Genomic DNA, 22,555 nt, shown 5'->3' on the forward strand with positions numbered 1-22,555 from the left:
CAACATTATCACTGCCTAAAGAATGAAGACCTCAAATGACCCTTTTGGAAACAAGATGTTTGTTTCCAATGGGATTATTTTGATATCTTCCGGAGTCTATTTTCTGGCTCCTTCCACACTGAGGAAGAAACGTATAAACTTCTAAAACCACAAAACTCCTTAGCAGTTGCCTCTCAAAAGAATGGAGCACAATAAGCAACAAAGTCTATCTACGCAGCAAAATACTATAGACAAGCTCATTCCGTCAAAGGGCAACCGTAACATTCAACTAGAAAGTGTTCTTTTCATTGCGATTTTTATGTTCTGTGTTAAACATGGTCAGTCAGGTATGCCGCTTATAGGAGACAGAAAAAAGAATTTAAACAGATCAAAGAGAAGAATCTATAAAACCAACAAGCCCAAACAGTTGCAACCCTGACAAAATGGTCTTCTTGCTTTATTGGTTCAATGTTAATTTTTCTCACATTTTTATCAATTATTTTACAGGTTCCAGTATCCTGTGTCATCTGAAGTTGAATGATGTTCCTATGAATTATAATAAGTAGTAGACAAAATAATCCAGCAAGTTAACCCAACCTATTTGTTTCTATGGAAGTGCAATTTATGAAAAGAAAGTTCTTTTTATGAAAGGTAAGGCTCGGTCTGGAAATAAAACATAGCTGGCAAGGCAGCTAAAAACACCATTTACTGACGTTTGCATATTTGATTAAAAGTTAAACATGGTGATTAACAAAATCAGGAGCTAGAAAAAAGAATTTATTCCTTCCATAAAGAATCTGTTTGGACACTGAGACAATAGTCTAAGTGCTTTTGTTTCAGTCCACAGGCATATTATTGCTATTTAGAGGAACATAAAGGGAATATAATATTGCCCAGCATGTAGTTAAAGAAGGTAAAGGATAAAAGAAATCATCCTAACACAACTTGTCTCTCTTTATTTTTTTTAAAGTAAGACATTACTGTATTGCTTGTTTTTGCTTTTGTTTTTTTAAATATATTTATTTATTTTACTTCTTTATTTTTGGCTGGGTTGGGTCTTCATTGCTGCACTCAGGCTTTCTCTAGTTGCGGCGAGTGGGTGCTACTCTTTGTTGCGGTGTGCAGGCTTCTCATTGTAGTAGCTCCTCTTGGTGTGGAGCAGGGGCTCTAGGCGCACGGGCTTCAGTAGTTGTGACACACGGGCTCAGTAGTTGTGGCTCGTGGGCTCTAGAGCGCAGGCTCAGTAATTGTGACGCATGGGCTCAGCTGCCCCGCAGCATGTGGGATCGTCCCGGACCAGGGCTCGAACCCATGTCCCCTGCATTGGCAGGCGGATTCTTAACCACTGCGCCGCCAGGGAAGTCCCCAACTTGTCTCTTATAAAGGAAAAAATTCAATTATCATTAACACCACTTTAAGGCTCTTAGGCTTCTTTTTATATTTCTAGAGCTTCAACTCTACTCATGAATGTCTTTCATCTCATTTGCTTTATTTTGACTGATGGCATGGGAGAGCTTTCCTAATAGCATGTGGTGATGTTGTATCCACTCTACTTGCTGACAGAGAAAAAGTATGCTTCTTCTTGCTAGTGAGTTTGACATAGAATGACCCAAACAAATACAAATAAGTATATACTATGACTAGTTATTGGGGAGACAGGCTGGCCAGCCCCCTAAATCTCTGAGGGCAAGACGCTGTTAAATTCATTGTATCTGACTCTCTGCAAACTTCAAATTCCTCTTTTGTCATGAAGTGAGCTACATGACAGCTGGTAGGCTTTCTGCTTAGAACGTTGTATCCGTCGTTCCACTGTGGGGAGGTCCAACCTAAAGGTCACCAGGTGCCTAAGAGAGACAGAGTATCCTTTTGAAGCTTAGAACATTTGAGACCTCCTGGGGCCTGGCCATTCTGTGTGTGCTCTCCACACCACTGACAGTCCCTTGATGAGGAAGCACCAGGCCCTTGTATCATCTTTATTTGGCTAACGATCCATGTATTATTTGTTACAGCGTCCTTTGGGACATCCATGTCCAAAATGGTGCCAAGATCGGTTACTTTAGCATCTAAAGCCTATTGTTTTAGACTCTCCATGAACCTGGTCATCTACAGCTTTACTCAACATACAAAGATACGTTTTTTAAATAGCAACATACCATTACAAAGGTTCACTGAACAAAGACATTTTAAGGAGGGTTAGTAGACATTTGATCATGTCCAAAATGTCCATTGGACATTTGGTCCACATCAAAAGGTCCTTGAAATTTGGTTGTATCCAAAAAGTTCATAAGCATATTTGGTGCATGACAAATGGTTTTGGACAGGACAAATATCAAGGACCTTTTGGCATGGACCAAATGTCTCTATAGATGCTTTTGGACCAGACCAAATGTCCTTCAAGGTTAAGGAGAGCCATAAAATGTAAAAGGACAGTTACTTTATAAGGGGTAGGGCATTTTTCAGAGGAGAAAAGACAGCTAGAAAATGACACAGGACTTGATAAAATAATAATTATTGCAACAGTCCTCACCTTTACTGAGCTCTATTGTATGACTCTCTACGCTTTCCACAGATTATCTCACTCAGTATTCACGATGGCCTCTTAAGGTAGTCACAACCAACATCCACATTTTAAAGATGAGGCAAGGATGTTTAGAGAAGTCAAGTGGCTTGAGCAAAGTCCCACAACTAGGAACTGAAGTCCTTTGCTGAACCAAGTCAACGAGGATTTGGTGTGACATTTGAAGTGACATTGCTAGGTCTTGAACCCAAATGTGTAGTGGTATAGCAGTGGACCGGAATTCCCAACTAGCCCTTTAAAACCAACATTATGAAAACAGGAAGATGTAAAGAAAGCTAGAGTCAGACCTCTGAAAAGGAATACAGAAACAGTCTGAAATTACCACAGACACCGGCCCAAAAGCAGGGAAAGGACAGAAAAGGGAGACAGTTCTGTAACACTGTCACTTGGGTACAGCAATTGAGGAACACAATGACAAGTCAACACAATTGAGAGCCACCAAGCACCACTTCTGATAAATCCTTACACACTTCCGTATTAACCCTTCCATGTTGTTGTCTAAACTTAGATTCCAGTTAATATCATTATTATTTGCATGCAAAGACAATGCCACTACACCACTACCAGCCTTAGAAGGAGTACTTGGCACTGGTTCTTGGTGACAGATTTATCCTAAAGCACCTACTCTCTTACCTGTTTGCCCTGACCAATTAGAGCAATTCATTATTTTCGACTTCAAAGAGAAATATTGACTCTAATGCACTTGGATACAATTATAAAATCAACTGGCCTGAAATCTCATATTTTGTATTCCTACTAAGGAAAAACAGCTCATTTTCTATGTGCTGTTAAACTAGTGGTTTGCTCTACTGCCCTGTATGCATCATGGGAAAAAGAAAACACTTATCAATTATACTGTTTGTCCCTAGAATAACCTTTCTTCAGACTAGTTAACATCAAGGACATGTGATGACCATGTCAGAGCAGTCAACCTTCTCCCCTTCATATTTCAAAGTGACTCACCAAAGATGCCAGAATAAGATTAGAAGAATATTTACTGCTCTGTTGAATGTGGATAAAGAGCTCTCTGTGATGGTAGCGTTACAACAATTATTTTTTACCTTATGACAGTTTTTAGAAATTAGGCAGAGACCGAGTAGCTACTCACGTTCTCCTTGTCAGGAATCCCTAGAAGAGGAAAGAGAGAGAGAAAGAGCATGAGCTGTAAGATCAACTTGCAAAATGGCAATGAAATCCCTTGCTGAATCAAACCAAGTAAAATTTTGGTGTTTTCTATTTGTCTTTCCATAACAACGTACATAACGCTGCTTAGAAAAATAGCAGCACCTACCCAAATCTGTAACATAAATAAATGAATGAATCAGGAGCAGGGCTGTGTGCCAGATAATAAAATCTCATACTTATTTTGCTTTTCTACCATACGCTTTACTCTCCTAGAGGTAAAAATCCATCCTTGCTTATTTTACACCATGTGAGCAACTGTCTCAGAGCAATTACTCTGTCTTGGGCACCAGAACACTCAGAATTTTAGACAAACACATCAACTCTTAAGGTGCACAAGTTGTATTTTTCCAAGGCAACCCCCTTGACACCGCTCCAGGGATTCGAACCTGGGGGCAAGCCGCACATAAAGACTCCTAGCACACAACTTTTAGTTTGGGCAAAGCAAACTGCTGCTGCTTCCAAGTCAGGTCCGAGCAGGCAATGGCTGTTTCCAGGGGTGTCTCAATTTTCTTAGCAAATAAGTTAATCATTCGTCCATTCACTCATTTACACACATTTCATGAGCACTTGGTCCAGGCTGGCACTGGTCCTTTGCACTTCCTTTGGGTCTGCTACTCTGCCATGGTAAGGGTGGCCATACTGGAAGGTCACCGGCCCCAGCAGAGCTTACTGGCCCCAGTACAGTGAGAACAAGGAGCCTTATACTGAAGTGACAGAATTTGCACCCAGCTTAGAACTACTGGGGCGGTGTGAGGGGGTTTGCAATGCAAAAATATAGTACATCCAAATTCTGAGTAAGCAGGACTTAATGTGTTCAATAAGGGGCCGCACAGGACTTAAAATGTTGGCATTAAAAGCACCGAGTGCCCATCCTAATAGGCAGCAGTAAGCAGGAGGGCTAAGAAAAGAATAGATTATTAGGAAACATACCCTAATTAAGCTTTGACCCCCAACCTGGGATAGTATCTGGACATAAAAGCTCAGGCAGGAACCAAGGGGACAGAGAGGGTTGTCCTCTCAAGCAGACTATTAATGAACATGTTTGCCATCACTTCTCGGATCTGCCAGAAAGAGTAAGGGTGGCCCAATGTCAGCACTCTGAAATTCGTCTTGAGTCCATCCATCCATTTATCCATCCATCCAACGACCATTTGAAAGGACTAGAGTTGACTAACGAGGAGATACAGGGTTGTAACAGAAGCTTACTCTCTAGGAGGTTTAATAAGATAAACACACAGTTGTACAAATCATCATATCAGAGTGGATAGAAATTAGGGTATTTGTAGAGAAATAATACTGAAAAGGTGCTCTCAGGCCATGCAGGAACTTGCAAGTTGGGCTAAGGCATTAGCAGTCTTGGAATTTCACCTTCTATGGCTGGCAACGGACCATCATTAAAGGTTCTGAGCAACAGAGTGGTATGATCCAGAAAAAGGAGAGAAGGGACTTTTCAAAATTAAAAGACACCTAAGACATAAAAACCAGAGGCAATGGCATGGTCCTTCATGGAAGCCCAGTTTGAATGATTAACTACAAAGACATTCAGTTGGGGAAATTCGGACTTGGATTGAGTGGTGGATATTATTAAGGAAAATCATACCAGTAATTAGGTACAATAATGGTGTGGTTTTTGCATGGAAAAGTCTGTATTTTCAAAAATGCCTGCTGAAGTATTTGGGGTGAAACGTATATATATGATTAGAAGAAGGAAATATGGCAAAATAATAATATGAAAATACCTATCAAATTATTAATAATCTTATTTAAGTATTAAAGTTTAATATTAATTAAAGTGATGACAATACAGGTATTAACTGTATCGTTCTGTATGCTTGAAATTTTTCATAATAAAAAGTAAATTTAAAAAGTTCTGTGTAAGTCAGGTGTAGGGTAAACCAAGAGTGAAATAATGAAGGTTCAAAGCCAGTTGAGCCATCTTTGCTCTCAGGTCAAGGGTGATGAGGCCCTCAGCCAGGGGGCTGCAGAGGGGAGAGAAAGGAAAGAATATGAACATTACACAGGAAGGAACAAGGGATGGACAAGTGATTAACTTCAGGGGGTGGAGGTGAGAGAAAAGAGGACCTCAAAACAGTGGAGGTTTAGTACCTGGTATGGGAGGACTGTGGAATTATGGATGGAAATACACTTTCAGGAGGAAGGATGGTTTGTGGGAATCACGATGTATTCTGTTACTGATATTTTGGGTGCATGAGACCAGGAGGACATCCGGATGGAAAGAGAATCAGATCAGTAGTCATTTGGAAGGTTAGGCTGCCCTTTGTAAGACTCAAACAGATTTGTATCAGTTGCAAGAAAGGAGGCAATGGTGGAGGGGTCAGTATAGAGGAAAAAAGAGGAAAACAGCCAAGGTTGTCTAAACTTCCAGCTGAGGGGAAGAATACCCATGAAAGAATACAAGTGGCCAGAGAGATACAAGAAAACCAGGATAATGCAGTGGAGGCTGGGACCCAAGGGAGAATGGAGTCCGAACATGGAAAATCTTACCCAGTCATAGAGAATGTGTAATAGTAATGACTGAGGCTGGCTATTGGTTGGTCACTGGAGAATTCAGATGGGTCAAGAAGTATATGGCAGGAGGAAGACTTTGAGGGGTTAAAGAGTAACTGGTGGTGAGGAAATAATAGCTCACATCATTTGGGTGCTTATTATATGCCCAGCACATTTGCTTCTAAACATTTGACACATTTTGCTTCATTTAATCCTCACAACAATCCTATGAGGAAACCGAGGCACAGAGACACTAAGTGCCTTAATGGAAGTCACACAGCTAGGAGACAGCACAGCTGGGATTTCCAGCTCAGTTACTGGTCATCCCTAGATCAGACAGGAGAGAACAATCAAGAACAGGGGAAGAAATGAAAGGAAAGAAAGATCTGCCCTCCAACACCCAGCTCTCCAAGGACAGAAGAGAAACAGAGAAAGAGAGGGCACAGGCTGCCCAGAAACTGGGAAACAGAGGGGACGGAAGCTCACTTAAGATCCTGGTCAGGCGGGAAGGAGGGTCACCTGTAGAGAGTGACAAGTCTGAGTGTGAGAATGAGAGTGGGGATTCAAGGAGGTAGGAAGAGGATGGGAAGGGTGACTCTGGCTCTGAAGATGCTTGGAGTGGAAGTACTACTCGATCCATCAGTGTGTCAGTGTTGAAGTGCTACGGCTTCAGAAACCCCAGGGCTCGCTGCCTTGTAACACATATACGGACAAGAGCCAAGTAAGGGGACCCAGAGCCTCCACGAGCAACTCCCAGGGATGGTATCGAGTGCTAAAAAGATGCTTCTGACATGCATGAACAGATAAACAGACTCAGGACACAGGATTTCTTCGAGTCTAGTGGGCACCCATTAGATAAGAGCATCACAGAGAAAAACTTCCTTTCTTTTATGATCAGCCAGAGACTGATCTGGCTGATTCCAGATCTCTTACAAAAGGTCTGGAATTTGAAGAGGCCACGATTTAAGAAGAATAAAGAATGAATCCCGCTGCTTCTCTCCTTGATCTGTAGCATCAAAATAAGCAAGAGGTGTGGCTCTCAGGTGTCTACGACAAACACAGTTCATGAACCCCATTTTTCAAAGAGCCCAGAAACAACACTTTAAAATGAAGGTATTCTGGGAAAGCATGCTGAAGTTGCAACTAGTACCAGAGCATACCTCCCTCTATCAGCTAAGACCACAAAATTATACTATAGGAACAATTTTTTAAAATAACTCAAGTGTGGGCTGGTGGGTCTGTTTATCCACAAAAGAGTCTGGAGACTTACTGTCAAGCTGGTGTAGGAAGTATTTTTTTGTCACATGGAAACACATACCGCACAACAGATTTTTATATACAAAATGTTCGTATTTTTCACTTACTGTCATTGTTAGAGCCTGTTTCCATAACACCATAAGGAGGAGCCAGAAGTCCTGCCATGTACTGTCGATACTTCTGAAAGACAAGATTGTAAACTCAGTGTACAGATATTTACTCACTTTGAGCATTCGTGTATTTACATGTTAAAAAGCAGAAACGCTGGGTGTCAGGAAGCATCTGAGTCGTGTATTTATAGAGCCATGGAGCGTGCTGTCTGGGCTCTGGGGCCTAAAATAAAAATGCTGTGTTCTAAAGAGGTCTTCCCGGATGAGACTGAAAGAGCCCCTGTTGGGGAGGGAGTTCTATCACAGCCCGTTCCTCCATGTATTTGTGACTGATTAGCCAAAGGGTGTGGGCTCTTACCCTCCCCTCCACCTCTTGCCCAGCTTCTCATGCTCTCAAACACATGCTCAGGTTTTTGAGGAGGGAAAAGACATTTTTGGTGTTTGCAGATGCAGATACAAATGAAAGTGCCGCCTTCTTAACAGGTGAATAGCACTGAATCAGCTGTCTTTCAAAGCAAAAAGAAATGCATCTCTAGAAAATGTCTGTTTTGAAAGGAGCTGATTCATCGCCATTTACCACCTTCCTTTTACACTGTACACCTGCCCGTTATGTGACCTCCAAGGAACTTTCGATTTGTGGTCAAATAGAATAGTTTGGCTTCATTTAGAACTATTTGGATTCCCCTGAATTGTCTCCCCCTAACTTTTGGTCCAGGCCTGCTTTAAAACCTGGGGCTCAGCGATACATATTAGCCTTGGGAGTCTGTTTTGAAGGGATAAGGCTTGGTGAGCATAAAGCATGTAGGTAGAGTACCCAACAAGAGAGGAGTGACATTTATGAAGAATGGAAAATGAGTGTAAGACATCCTCTCTTCTCAGGTAATAAGTACCGCCTCCTCCCCTTTCAGAATGAAAAGCTGGGCAATTTTATTTATTACATGGTGTCATGTATACTTATGGTTTATAATTATGATGACACATGTTAAACAGCACCAAAGGAATCAAGACTCTATAACGTGCTTGTGGGTTACACAAACGTCAGCAGAAAAGACTTCATCTGTAGCAATGGGCAGCTGGCAGCATGCAGTATTTGAGCAGCCATCTGGCCCATTTGGTAGATTTGAATGGTGTTTGTAAAGTAACATTGACGAGTTCTCAAAAGAGCCTTCTTCTAGTCAAGATGTGACTAGCTTTTTTTTTTTTTTAATCCTTTTTCTTCTCATTCTGAGGCAACTATACTAACACCTGCATGCAAACATTTAAAATCATGATTTTCCTCTGCCTCTGAGTTAACTAATCACTCGAAGGTACACATGGGACCAATCCATCACCCTGCATTCCTGACATTTCCTTTGATAATCCCCCAATTCTGCTTTTCCTCTCTCCTATGATAACTATCTACTCTTCTTCCTCATGAGAAAGCACTGATCAAAGCACACTTCTGGGCATATTATTATGCTGGACTCTGAACAAAACAGGCTCACAGAGAGCAGATGGGCTAGGTTATGTTCTAAGAAGTTTCTATGACCCCCTACAGCCTTTTGAGGTATTCCTATCATTGTGAGCAACTACAATAACAGGCTCCTGAAAGAAATAATTCATGTTAAATTAAAGGAGCAATTTTGCTTTGCTTAGAAATGTTGTTTTGGATGCAGTGGATGCAATTTGTCTCGGGCACCTCAATGTCAATTTCCACGAACTCCAGGGAAGCACCTTGCTGACTCCTAAATGAACAGGACTCCGCCTTCCTTCAACTCCATAGCACTAGGTCTGAGGTTGGCTCAGACCTCGTTGGAGCATGTTACCAGGGCTGCCACTCCTGGGAACAGAAAACAGAGCAGCTGTTTGGGGCGCAGAGTGCGGGCTGGGCTTCAGCGTGTGTTTGTACTGAGTATCTACTATGTGCAGACTGTGTCCTAGACACTGGGCTTACTGCAGAGAACAAGCAGACAAGGCCCCTTGCACTTGTGAAACATCGATCTCCTGCAACACAGGGTACCCTGCCTTACACATAATAGGATATTAACACTTATCGTTGACTTCTGGAACGTGAATGGACATTTTCAAACATATATAAAAATAGAAAGAATACCACACCGCATACTTAACATCCATCCTCCATAATTATTAACTCATGACTAATGTTATTTCATCTACACTCCTATCCACTTGCCCCTCCCAGAGTTATTTTGAAGCAAATTCCACATATCATATCATTTAATCCATAAATATTTCAGTAGGAAACTCTAAAAGGTAAGGATTCTTTTCGTCCCCCAAACAAAACCATAACACCACTATCACAACTAAGAAACGTAACAATATCTCCATAATATCCAGTCAAGTGCAAATTTCTAATTGTTTCATAAATGTCATTGCTGAATTGAATTTAAAAATAATTTATTAGATATGTAGATGAATGGAACAGAATACAGAGCCCAGGAATAAACCCACACGTATATGGTCTCTTAATTTACAACAAAGGAGGTGCTGGGAAAACTGGACAGCCACATGCAAAAGGATGAAACTGGACCGCAATCTTACACCATACACAAAAATTAACTCAAAATGGATGAAAGTCTCGAACATAAGACCTGAAACCATTAAACTCCTAGAAGAAATCATAGGCTGTAGGCTCCTTGACGTTGGTCTTGGCATGATTTTTTTTTGGATTTGACAGCAAAAGCAAAGGCAATCAAAGCAAAAAGCAGTAAGTGGGACTACATTAAACTGAAAAGTATTTGCACAGCAGAAGAAACAATCAACAAAGTGAAAAAATAACCTACTAAATGGGAGAAAATGTTTACAAATCATATATCTGATAAGGGGTTAATATCCAAAATATATAAATATATAAAGCCCAAACTCAGAGATACAGAGAACAGATATTGGTGGTTGCCAGAGGTGGAGGGTGGGGAGTGGGTGAAGTGGGTTTTTTTTTTTTTTTTTTTAGAATTTTTTTTTTTTTTTTTGCGGTAGGCGGGCCTCTCACTGTTGTGGCCTCTCCCCTTGCAGAGCACAGGCTCCGGACGCGCAGGCTCAGCAGCCATGGCTCACGGGCCCAGCCGCTCCGCGGCATGTGGGATCTTCCCAGACCGGGGCACGAACCCGTGTCCCCTGCATCGGCAGGCGGACTCTCAACCACTGCGCCACCAGGGAAGCCCAATGTGAAGTGGGTTTTTAAAACCTATTTCTGCAGAACCCTGGGCTCCTTGGAGGACCCTCAGGCAAGGGTACCACACAAGCAGAACCTTCAACTAGAGTGTCTTCACTTTTAGCTGATATATAATTTAGAGTTCTCAGAGCAATTTCATTTGAAAGATGACTTTTGCTTCTAAAAAAGAAAAGTTTACAAACGACAAAATTAAATAATCTCTAAACTTCCAGCCAGACAGATGTCACTCAAAGATCTCCATGAAAGGGGCTTCCCTGGTGGCGCAGTGGTTGAGTGTCCGCCTGCCGATGCAGGGGACACGGGTTCGTGCCCCAGTCCGGGAGGATCCCACCTGCCGCGGAGCGGCTGGGCCCGTGAGCCATGGCCGCTGAGCCTGTGCGTCCGGAGCCTGTGCTCCGCAACGGGAAAGGCCACAGCAGTGAGAGGCCCGTGTACAGAAAAAAAAAAAAAAAAGATCTCCGTGAAGAATCAACAAAGACCAAATTAGGATTTGCCTATGAAGTGTTAGGGATTCTATTCTCTGTTAGAAAGACGTCTATGGTTGTAGATTGGCCAAATGACAGGCTGCTCCATACCTGAAAGGGTTATCAACAAAGCCGGTAGAACTAAGAATTTAACTGAGATGTGTCATGGTGCAATGCTGCCCTTCTCAAACTGAGGTGTGCAGATGCCCCCAGTGTAGTGCCCAGCAGGGCAAGAGGGCATGTGACAAGGGTTAACAGGAGCTCTTCCTAGAGCTTACATTTTATTTTGTGTCAAATAGTTTAAAGCATTACTTTTGTATTATGGAGCAGAAAACTAAATCTGCATAAATTTTAAAGATTAAAGCATGCGACTTCAAAGAAATTTTGAGCTTGCTTCTGGCTACTTCTAGCTACAAAGGGTCTAGACCCAAGGCGTTATGTATTGATTTCCTCTACATTCAGAGAACTTCAGTGGAAAAACCCAAGCGCCTCTGATGTAATAGAAAGCATGCAGATGCTGGAATCACACAAAAAGGGGTCTTAATTCTGATTCTGCTACATGCTACCTGAGTAAGTTACTTACCTCAGTTTCCTGGGATAATATCACCCATCTTTCAGGGCCATTGGGAGGATGAGAAATAAAATCTAGAGGAGTGTCCAGCACATATTAGGCACTTAATTAACGATTACTGTAGTAGTAATAAACAATCAAGAATTGATCAAACTAATCCCAATATATTTGATGATATTTCCCAAGCAGAGTCTCCAGCTTTAGGGAAGAACACTCTCGAAGTGGCTTCTTATTACTGAGGCTGTTGATACCCACACAATATGAAGACCCACAATACATCCACTGACCTGTCTGCTAAAGGGAGCTGTGGAGAAATAAGAATTTAAAGAGTCGATGTTCTAAAGTAATTTTACAATATACTGCCTATTTTCATACCCACATGGTAAAACAGTCCAAGGAGAAGGGAAGAGCCCAGGAGAGGAAGCCCAGAAATAACTGAACAAAAATAAGTAAAGCCTTTCAGCCATCAGAACTGATTTTGGGTAACAAAATCTTAAAAAAAAAAAAATCTCTAAATTATAATTGGCCAGTTTTTAAAGCAAAGTCAGTGCAGGGAAGAAGTCCTCAGGCTAGTGAGGCCAGAAGCCTGTTCTTAAATCAAGGTGGAGATATGCCACTGGCTATCCTAATGTTTTCTGAGAAAAGACAAAAGATGACAGTCTTAGGAAGGTTAAAACCTGGTCCATCTCTCAGCCCCTTCTCTGTGTCCCCAAAGCCACCGAGGGAGGCTGGCTGGGAGGCTGGCAGAGCAGCCACCAGGCCGAGGGAGGCTGTGGGTAAACCCAGCTCTGTTCCACAGCCTTGAGCCCCAGGCCGGGGCTGCTCCCACCCAGAGCAGGGGGTACCTTTCCCTACTCCGTGCAATGGCTCCACATGGCCCAGCTGTAGCCTAGGAGCCAGATATAAAAGTTGGGTGGGGCCTCCCTGGTGGCGCAGTGGTTGAGAGTCCGCCTGCCGATGCAGGGGATACGGGTTCGTGCCCCGGTCTGGGAGGATCCCATATGCCGCGGAGCGGCTGGGCCCGTGAGCCGTGGCCGCTGGGCCTGCGCGTCCGGAAGCCTGTGCTCCGCAACGGGAGAGGCCACAACAGTGAGAGGCCCGCATACCACAAAAAGAAAAAAAAAAAAAAAAAAAAAAAAAAGTTGGGTGGTGTCTGCTGGAGGAGAGGGCACAGTAGACATATGTCATATTCTAAAGGCCAGTCTCAATTTGCCAAGCAGGGCACAAAGAGAATAAAGGCTGGCAGCCTGAACCCTAGCTGGATCCTCTGCGACAAGAGAAGAGGGGGTCCCAGTAGGGCAGAACTCCCCACCCTGGAAGTCAAGGCTTTCCTGACACACTGAGGGCTTTCCTGGGTGTTCTCCGAGCTGCTGCCCGCTGCCAAGGCATCTAGGCTGCCAGCACACAACTGTCACCACATTCCGCAGCAGCCAGGCGCAGACCGCAGCTTTGGGTACAAGCCTTCCCAGCAACTGTCCCCTGCCTTTTGCCACCAACCCCATCCACCTAAGAGATCCTCAGGTTTCAGGAAAAACGTAAATAACATCCTTAGGCTGGGATATCAACACTAGAAAAACATTAAAAACAGGAAGCCATGAGGATGATTGACAGGCCTTGCTGTGAACACCTGAGGGTAGGGGCGATGCACATGTGCTCAGAACAGGGACATGCTAATGACAGCTCATGGTGGGCAGTGTCCAGGGTTGGGGAAGAATAGAGGGGACTCTACCGGGGGTGGGGGGATATGCTGTGTCATCATGTCCCATTTATTACATCTGTACTAGGGTCTCCCAAAGTATTAAAGCTGAGTTCATGAAATGTAATGACAAACAGGTTGCCTGTACTTTCTCTGAAAGTATCCTGATTATGTGGTAGGATAACTTAGAATAGGGAGGTAAAGTATAGGCCCCCCCTCTTTTCTGTTTCTTGGCAAGAGTTCTTTCACAACTCCTGCATGTGTAATGTATGGTGGGAAAACGGACATGGCACATTGCTCTAAAATCCCAGAGATCTAGAGAATTCTTAAACATGTGAAGAGTAGAAGCAGTTGTAGAGGGAAACCTTCGTGCAGAGTTTTTCTTTTTACCCTTTTAGAGCCCTATGTACCGCTTCTCTCACAGCAGATCACTGGCTGGACCGAGTTTACCTCTTACTGCCCACTTAATCTTTTTCCTTGTTTTTTGACTTCTCTAGCATCGACCTAACAGGGCACAGAGAACTTCCACTGCCTCTTCTTCAGTGACGTTTAATTCACCCTTTGGCCCTACTATAGATATTTCTAAATGGAGGCAAAATCTGTTTGCCAACTCCCGGCCATTTTTAATTCATGAGTAACCTGAAAGAGCTGTAGTTTGGAGGGCAATTATCACAACGATAGCTCTAATGGAGGAAGTTTCCCAAACCTGAATTGCTTAAGAATCCTAGAATGAAGCCCGAGTAAGATGGTGCTGCAAGTAAGCAAATACAGTCTCCCTCAAAAACTTCCTGTTTGAAATTCTCTCTCCTCCTGGCCTGTGAAGGTGCAGAGATGCCAGCCAATAGGTGGAGGGACCCTCAAATTCTCTCAAGTGAGAGCAGGGCGGTGAGGAATACAGCTTAGGCAGCCCTCACTCCGTCACAGAGATGAGTCAGATTAGCCCGGAAGGAAAGGGAGAGAAAAATGCATTCACTACATCAGTCAAGGGGAAAAGAGAGGCACAGTGGGGTCCTCACAGTGGGATCCCCAGGGGCTTTGCTTCTAGGGATGGGGACAGCCATTCCCACGTGATCATACAATCATCTCAGTGCAGTGGTGCCAGGGGATAGAAGTCAAAAAGGTGCACTGAAAACGTGGCTGGGTGGTAGAGCGGGGGGCAAGTTCAGAGCTGGGAGTCAGGGCAAGGACGTGAAACCTGAGGCTGAGAGGGCTTGGAGGTAAGGGCCAGAGGGCCTTCCACGTAGAGGGGGAACGGGGGTGGTGTGCAGACAAAGACGCGTCTCTGGCAGGAGAGTCAGGGTGAGGGTGTCGGGAGAGGGGAAGGCGGTGGGGACACAGCGGTGCACGGTCCAGACAGGCAAGGCCTTGGAGGCCATGAGAGGAATCTGGAACATTATCCTACTACAGTTGGAAGCGGTTTAAGTGGAGAAGTGACAAGAACAGACATGTGTTTTTAAAAGATCATTCTGGCTCCTGTGTGGAGAACGGTTTTGATGGGAAAATAAGGAAGGCATTAAGCCCTTAAGGGGAGGGCAGGCCTGGATGTGGCCCCTCAAAGGGGCCTGAGATTAGCGGAGAGGGAAGAGAGAGGGACGGGGAGCAGGGGTGGTAAAGACCCTTTGTTCCCAAGGCCAAACGACCTCCAAGTACTTAGACTTGATAATAAAGCCTCAGATTTCTTGCCAAAGCACACTCAACACACGTGCGCTTTTAATATGACTAAAAGGTTCGGCGATTTCAGGGGGCTCACGGGAATGATTATAATTTTAGTGCACACTCTGCATCTTTGAGGGACTGGAATAGCCATGAGCTTCTCATAGAAAAACTCAAATTGAGAGGAAGACATACACACACAGTAGGTCCATGCTACTTAATTGAGTCATAAAATAATTTGTTCTGGAGTTGTGATTGCACAGGAAATCCTCCTAAACTCTCTTTTTTGCGAAGCCTGAACCTCCTACAGTCCATCTAATGTATCAATGAGACTATGAACATTGTCTCTAAATAACTGCTACCTCCTTGTTTATATAAAAACCTGTTGATTGACATTTTATTTAAACATATTCGTCTTCAAAGTGATGACTATTAAGTATAGTTATCCTGAATTAAAAAGATGAAGCCCAGCCCTTATAAAACTAACAGGAATATCGTAATACATATCATGGGAACATGCAAATTCCAAGAAAGTGCTTAAATACTGATAATACAAAATTAGGATGCCTCAATCATTTAAAAACCTAAAATAAAGGATCATTTCACAGAAAGTAACAGCCCTGCCTGTCATCCCATTAGAACAAACTACCAACATTTTGACTTTGCATTCTTGCTCTACAATGTACTTATAAAGGGCAGCAGGCAGTGTAGGAGGGGATTGGCGAGTAGTGATTCAGAAGGTGCTATGGTCTGGCTGTGTCCCCACCAAATTCATATGCTGAAATCCTAGCACCCAAGGTAATGGTATTAGGAGGCGGGGCCTTTGGGAGGTGCTTAAGTAGGAGGGTGAAGCCCTCATGAATGGGATCAGTACTCTTCTAAGAGACCCCACAGAGCTCCCTAACCCCTCCCGCCATGTGAGGACACAAGGAGGAGGGTGCAGCCTGGGAGAGGGACCTCACCCGACCATGCTGGCACCCTGATCTCAGACTTCCAGCCTTCAGAACTGGAAAGAATAAATTTCTGTTGTTTCAAAGTCCCCTAGTCTGTGGTATTCTGTTATAGCAGCCTGAACACACTAAGACAATGGGGTAGGGGGGTCTTTTCGTGGCCCAAACAGTATCTGAACTTCCACTTTAGAGGCATTTCTTTAGTTTCTGGCTTTGTCCCTCAAAACCCGAAACCACTGGGGCATAAGTACTATGCATTTCCGTGGTTATTTTCTGACCGAGTTTCTCTAGAAGCATCCACAGGCTTCTCTTACCTGACCTACCTCCTTAACCCCAATCCTACCCTGAAAGCCCACTGTGCATACAGGATCCCAGTTTTGGCCATATCCACAAATGGAAACTATACAAGGGCAGTGACTTTTGCCTGTTCCATACATTGATGGAACTCGACAGCCTGGAGTCGGCTGCTTCTTACCTTCAAACATTCTAGACCTTTGGAGCCTTTCTACTTGAATTTATTCCAAACTCCTGCAGCTTTTCTGCTCACACATACGGTGCCTACTTTCTCATCTCCCTTCATTGGTAACATTTCTATTAGTTCTGCTCCAAGGTGCTGTAAACAACCTTGAAACATCCTTGTCAATCCAATCCCATATATACTGTCTGCCTATATCTGGGGAATCCCAGTTAACAGCTCTGTATGGTTCTGGAAGCTTCTGTTTATTGTGGAATACCGTACTTGAATTCCTTGAGTGGTTCCTGGTTCCTGTCACCTCTCTGCTCGAGATCACCTGAACTGTTTTCCTTGAAGACTGTGCTCTTATGCGCCCCACCCAGGCCCATCCTTTCTAATCCCCTCTATATCATCAAGTAACAGACTAGGCCTCCACTTCTCTCCTCATGAACACTAGGAGGTGTCAATGATGAAAGCAGTGCATTCGCTATTCTGGAAAACAGTGTGGAAGAAAACACTCGAGTGGCTTGTGTCCTAGGGGGTAGGGCACGAGAAAGGGCAAGGCTGAAAGAGTTGGGGGGATATAAGCTTTAGGATCTAGGCAAACATGAATTCCCATCCCAGTCCTGCAAACCGCCACTGGTGCTAACAAGACTTTTGAGCCTTCACTGGACCTGGCCCCCAGCTGCCCCTCCAGCCTCAGTTCCTACTGAGTGGCTCTCTCCTCTGTTCTACTCTAGGCTTACGGAGGGCAGGGACCACATCTATATTCCCCCACTGTGTACCTAAGACCCGGCACAGGGCCTGGAACATAGCAGACTTTCAATAATATTTGTTGAGCAAATGAGTAAGTGAATGAATTACTGATAGTATTTCTCAAACATTCTGAGGTTCAGGTTCCCCAGTAATAAAGCACAAATATTACCCCATACCCCTCATGGTTGATGGAAGGACTGAATGAGATAACCCGGGTAAAGCACCTCACAACCCAGGCACACAATAAATACTAGTCCCCATTCCCTCTACATCATGATTTCTTCTCATACTGATTTGGCCAAGGGCTACATTCCCAGTTAAAAAATTAATGCCTGAAAGAGAAATAAGCCTAATGGATGAAGATCTACAAAAATAAATCTGGGGCTTCCCTGGTGGCACAGTGGTTGAGAGTCCACCTGCCGATGCAGGGGACACGGGTTCGTGCCCCAGTCCGGGAAGATCCCACATGCCGCGGAGTGGCTAGGCCCGTGAGCCATGGCCGCTGAGCCTGCGCGTCCGGAGCCTGTGCTCCACAACAGGAGAGGCCACAACAGTGAGAGGCCCGCGTACTGCAAAAAAAAAAAAAAAAAAAAAAAAATCTGATAATCTGAAGATACAATGAAAGAAGCCATCTGAAACCACATGATGTCCATGGTCAAATATCTCTGTGATGTTTGTTTGCTCTTTATGAATAAGCTTCTTGCTTTTAGAGAAGGGACAGGAGAAGCATGAAGATCAGTTGATGCTGATAAAACAAGACCTAAAGTTAACTCATCAAAAATCTCTAAGTACTAATCAATTTTGTAATTTAAAAGAAAGTACAGAGGGATAGAGCAGCCAGTCTTCTCTACCAGAATTAGCACCAAAATGCACTCGTTAGGGAAAATTTAGTTTTAAGAGACCCATGTATGAATCTAGCTGAAAAAAACTGGCAGCCATATATAAATAGATGATGGTAGAAAATGATTCATTTTATATATCCAACTTATTTTTTTCATAATTCTGCCTATTGCTGTTGCTTTCTAAGCCACATCATTTTTAAATAAGTTTGCCTTTTTATTTTGTTCTAACTACCACTGTCCCTTTTTCTCTCCTACTCTTCCCCTCTAGTATAAAATTTTTTATTGCTATAAAATAAATAAAAGCTCATGGTAAAAAATTTAAACTACACAATTTGTAAAATGAAAAAAATAATTCTCCCCTCTCACTGCCCTCCCACCTACTGACCTACCCAGGCTACTGCTGAGTTTACCACTGCTGACACTCATTTCTTCTGTAAGGCCCAGAGTTTTTCTATACTCATGCCAATATATACCTCTCCATTGGCTTTAAAAGGGATCATATGGTACATGATATTTTGTCCTTTTTTCCTAATAATACATTTTGGATAGCTTTTGCTTTAAGAACACATTTCACCATCGTTTTCTTGTTAGACACCTCATTTGGGGGCTACACCTCCATTTAACCCAATTGGGGGAAATCTGGAAAATATATTGAATTTGCATTGTCAATAGATCTTTCCTGAGTTTAAGACAGAAAGATAAAGATCATATATACAGATCGTACTAGGTGGTGATTTCAGTTTTATTCTTGAAAATCAGACAGCACCGGAAACAGTTAATTCCAAGGCAAACAAATGTGCAACCATATCACTTGGAAACGTCTCGGATCTCTCTGGGGGCTCATCTAATTGGTGTCATTATGTTGTAGCGCCATCGACTGCCAACTGTAATTTCTGTAAACCTGAAAAAGGCTTCCATGTCATCCTTTTGAAGAAAAAATATGGCGTGTGCTCCCTCCCCCAACACTGTCAGAAGAAAATGAAATTTAATTAAATTTCAATCTCTGACAGTTTAAAATAATAGAAGAGAAATTATAAAACATTATGGATGAGAACTACCACACGACCCAGCAATCCCACTACTGGGCATATACCCTGAGAAAACCATAATTCACAAAGAGTCATGTACCACAATGTTCACTGCAGCTCTATTTACAATAGCCAGGACATGGAAGCAACCTAAGTGTCCATCGACAGATGAATGGATAAAGAAGATGTGGCACATATATACAATGGAATATTACTCAGCCATAAAAAGAAACGAAATTGAGTTATTTGTGGTGAGGTGGATGGACCTAGAGTCTGTCATATAGAGTGAAGTAAGACAGAAAGAGAAGAACAAATACCATATGCTAACACATATATATGGAATCTAAAGAAAAAAAATGGTTCTAAAGATCCTAGGGGCAGGATGGGAATAAAGACGCAGACCTACTAGCGAATGGACTTGAGGACATGGGGAAGGGGAGGGGCAAGCTGGGACGGAGTTAAGAGTGGCATGGACATATATACACTACCAAGTGTAAAATAGATAGCTAGTGGGAAGCAGCCGCATAGCACAGGGAGATCAGCTCGGTGCTGTGTGTCCACCTAGAGGGGTGGCATAGGGAGGGTGGGAGGGAGACACAAGAGGGAGGGGATATGGGGATATATGTATATGTATAGCTGATTCACTCTGTTATAAAACAGAAACTAACACACCATTGTAAAGCAATTATACTCCAATAAAGATGTTAAAAACAAAGCAAAACATTATGGATGGTGGCTGAGTATTATTTCCTGATTTTGATAACTGTGTTGTGGTAATATAAGAAAATGTCCTTGTTCTATGGAAACATACCCTGAAATATTTAATATTTAGGAATAGAGGAATACAATGTCTCAAATTACAAATGATTCAGAAACAAATGAAAAAGACAAAGAATGACAAAGAAAACGATGCAAAATGTAAATAATTGGCAGAACTGGAGTAAAAAGCTTAGGGGAGTTCTTTATGCTATTCTTGCATTTTTTCTGAGTATATTTAAAATAATATAAAAATTAAAAGTTTCCAAGAAATGACAAGGAGTCAGAGTTGAAACTTTAAATGATTACTCTCAGTGCATTTATTCTGTCAACATCTGCCTTCCCCAACTCGGCTCAGTTACAGGCTCTGCCCCCATTTTGTAGGTCCAGCTGCCTCTGACTCTCCAGCAAGTCCTTATAGAAGTGGAAGCTCTGTCCCCACCAGCAGGGACAGTGGTCCCTGGGTGCCACATGTCTAGGTATCTGGCATGTGGGGAGGAGGTGTGCAGGGGTGGAAAGGGCTACAGAGCTACAGCCTTCCCCAAATCCCACCTCACATGCTTGGCCCCATGGCTGGACTTTGACCTTGACTCCTTATGTGTCCACTCCTTTTATGGGACTCGAGTCTGGCCCTCAATGCAGTCCACAGCCTGCTTGTCCTTGCCTGCCTCCTTCCCTAGAGGATATTTCTTGTCCCTTGCACCTCTAGTTCTAGCCTGAAATACTGCCCAACCTTGACAGATGACCCAAAACTGCAATGCAGTCACCTGGTCCGGTTTTTGTTTGTTCTTTCTCTGTTGGCAACCCTTTTATCCGGGCCCCACCCATCAGACCAGAGGACCCTCCTGGTCTCAATACCATCCTGGATCAAGGCGGACTTTTCTAGGCTCTCCGAGCACTGTCATTTTGATTGTTGGCCACTGCCCTCAGGGGTCAGCCTTCCAGCCTTTTTGTAACCAGGTTTTCTGGGAATTGCCTTCTGGCCTCTTTGCATTCTCCACACTGGGCTGTCTTGAGGCCCGAGGACACCAGATGTCTCATCTCCACTGTAAGCAGAGTTGAGGAGTTTAACGGTCCTACACAGAGTAACCTCTGATCACACACAAAAACAGACTGATTTCTGCTGCAATCTAGAAACTCAATTTCAAATGTCAATTCTCAGAAAATAGCTACATCTGGCTTTCCTATAAATTCTCTCTCTAGTGCTAGAAGGAAAGAAACAACCTTTCCACCAGTCAACACAAAATCTAAACAATATGATATGAGTGTGCCATGCTTATGGAAACCCAAAGTATAAGACATGAATTTGTGTTTCCCAATATTTGTAATATATAGGTATTCTTGATTTTATTGTAGGTTTAAATAAAATCCCTGATGTTTTGAAAATATCATTGCATTTTGCCCCAATAAACATGGACATGATTTTTTAATAACATCCATCAAATACATTGAGGTACATTTAAATTTTTGGGGGAAAATTAAAGCACATTGCATCAGAAAGTTAGAACAATCTGGAAAGAAAACTTTAGGGAGTGGAGGAGTACCTTATTAAAAATTCCTTATAGGGCTTCCCTGGTGGCGCAGTGGTTGAGAGTCCGCCTGCCGATGCAGGGGACACGGGTTCGTGCCCCAGTCCGGGAAGATCCCACATGCCGCAGAGCGGCTGGGCCCGTGAGCCATGGCCGCTGAGCCTGCACGTCCGGAGCCTGTGCTCCGCAACGGGAGAGGCCCGTGTCAAAAAAAAAAAAAAAAAAAAAATTCCTTATAAGCCTCACTGGGAGAGGAGATACTGCCAACCACTTTTCCACACAGCACACAGCTAATGTGGATAAAAGGGATGCTTCTTCCTCCAGTGAAAATGTCAAGCTGAAAATGACACCTTTAAGGAGAGATGTGGCAGCCAAGTGAGGGTCTCTGAATCTGGACCCCAGGACCTGTGGGAATCTCATCTGAACCTTCTCTGCCCACCCTCAACGTCCCCTCCCCCCACAAAAGATGACATTCTGGTTCGTCCTCCAATTAGAGGTCCAGCCTCTCTATATCCCAAAGACTGGGACATCTGCCCAAGTGCCTCTTCATCTCACGTATGTGTGTAAGGGAGCTGGCCAAAGGGCAGCATATGAGTCTGAACAAAAATGCTGACCAGAGTGGCCTGTCCAAATGGGTCTAGAGAGGGCTTCCCTCTAGAAGGGAGTTGAGAGTCCGTCTGCCGATGCAGGGGACACGGGTTTGTGCCCCGGTCCAGGAAGATCCCACCCACATGCCGTGGAACGGCTGGGCCCGTGAGCCATGGCCGCTGAGCCTGCGCGTCCGGAGCCTGTGCTCCGCAACAGGAGAGGCCACAACAGGGAGAGGCCCGCGTACCACAAAAAAAACAAACAAACAAAACAAAACAAAAAAAAACAAATGGGTCTAGAGAGTGTGGGGGGCCTGAGGAAAGGTATGGAGTTGGTGGGGGGGAAGGTTCAAAGAACGAAGCACGGATCAGAGTCACTCAGAGCAAAGAGGAGGTGGTTGGGCGATGCTGACTGAGTGTGAGGGGTACACTGTGTGGCTGGCGGATGCGTTCAGGGGGTGCAGGATTTGGCAGCCACGC

The 22,555-nt window shown here is 43.6% G+C and overlaps 1 protein-coding gene across 1 annotated transcript in view; it reads right to left on the reverse strand.

Moving 5' to 3' along the window:
* Window positions 1-22,555, reverse strand: part of RAPGEF4 (Rap guanine nucleotide exchange factor 4) — a gene marked incomplete at its 5' end in the record, with an annotated part of 314,253 nt that overhangs the window by 130,415 nt on the left and 161,283 nt on the right. Inside the window, 3 exon segments of the mRNA XM_081243002.1 lie at window positions 3,619-3,648; window positions 3,651-3,685; window positions 7,615-7,687. Coding sequence (XP_081099128.1) covers window positions 3,619-3,648; window positions 3,651-3,685; window positions 7,615-7,687 — 138 coding nt within the window.

Source organism: Mesoplodon bidens, assembly GCF_964165515.1.
Source record: "Mesoplodon bidens genome assembly, chromosome: 8".
Taxonomy (NCBI): domain Eukaryota; kingdom Metazoa; phylum Chordata; class Mammalia; order Artiodactyla; family Ziphiidae; genus Mesoplodon; species Mesoplodon bidens.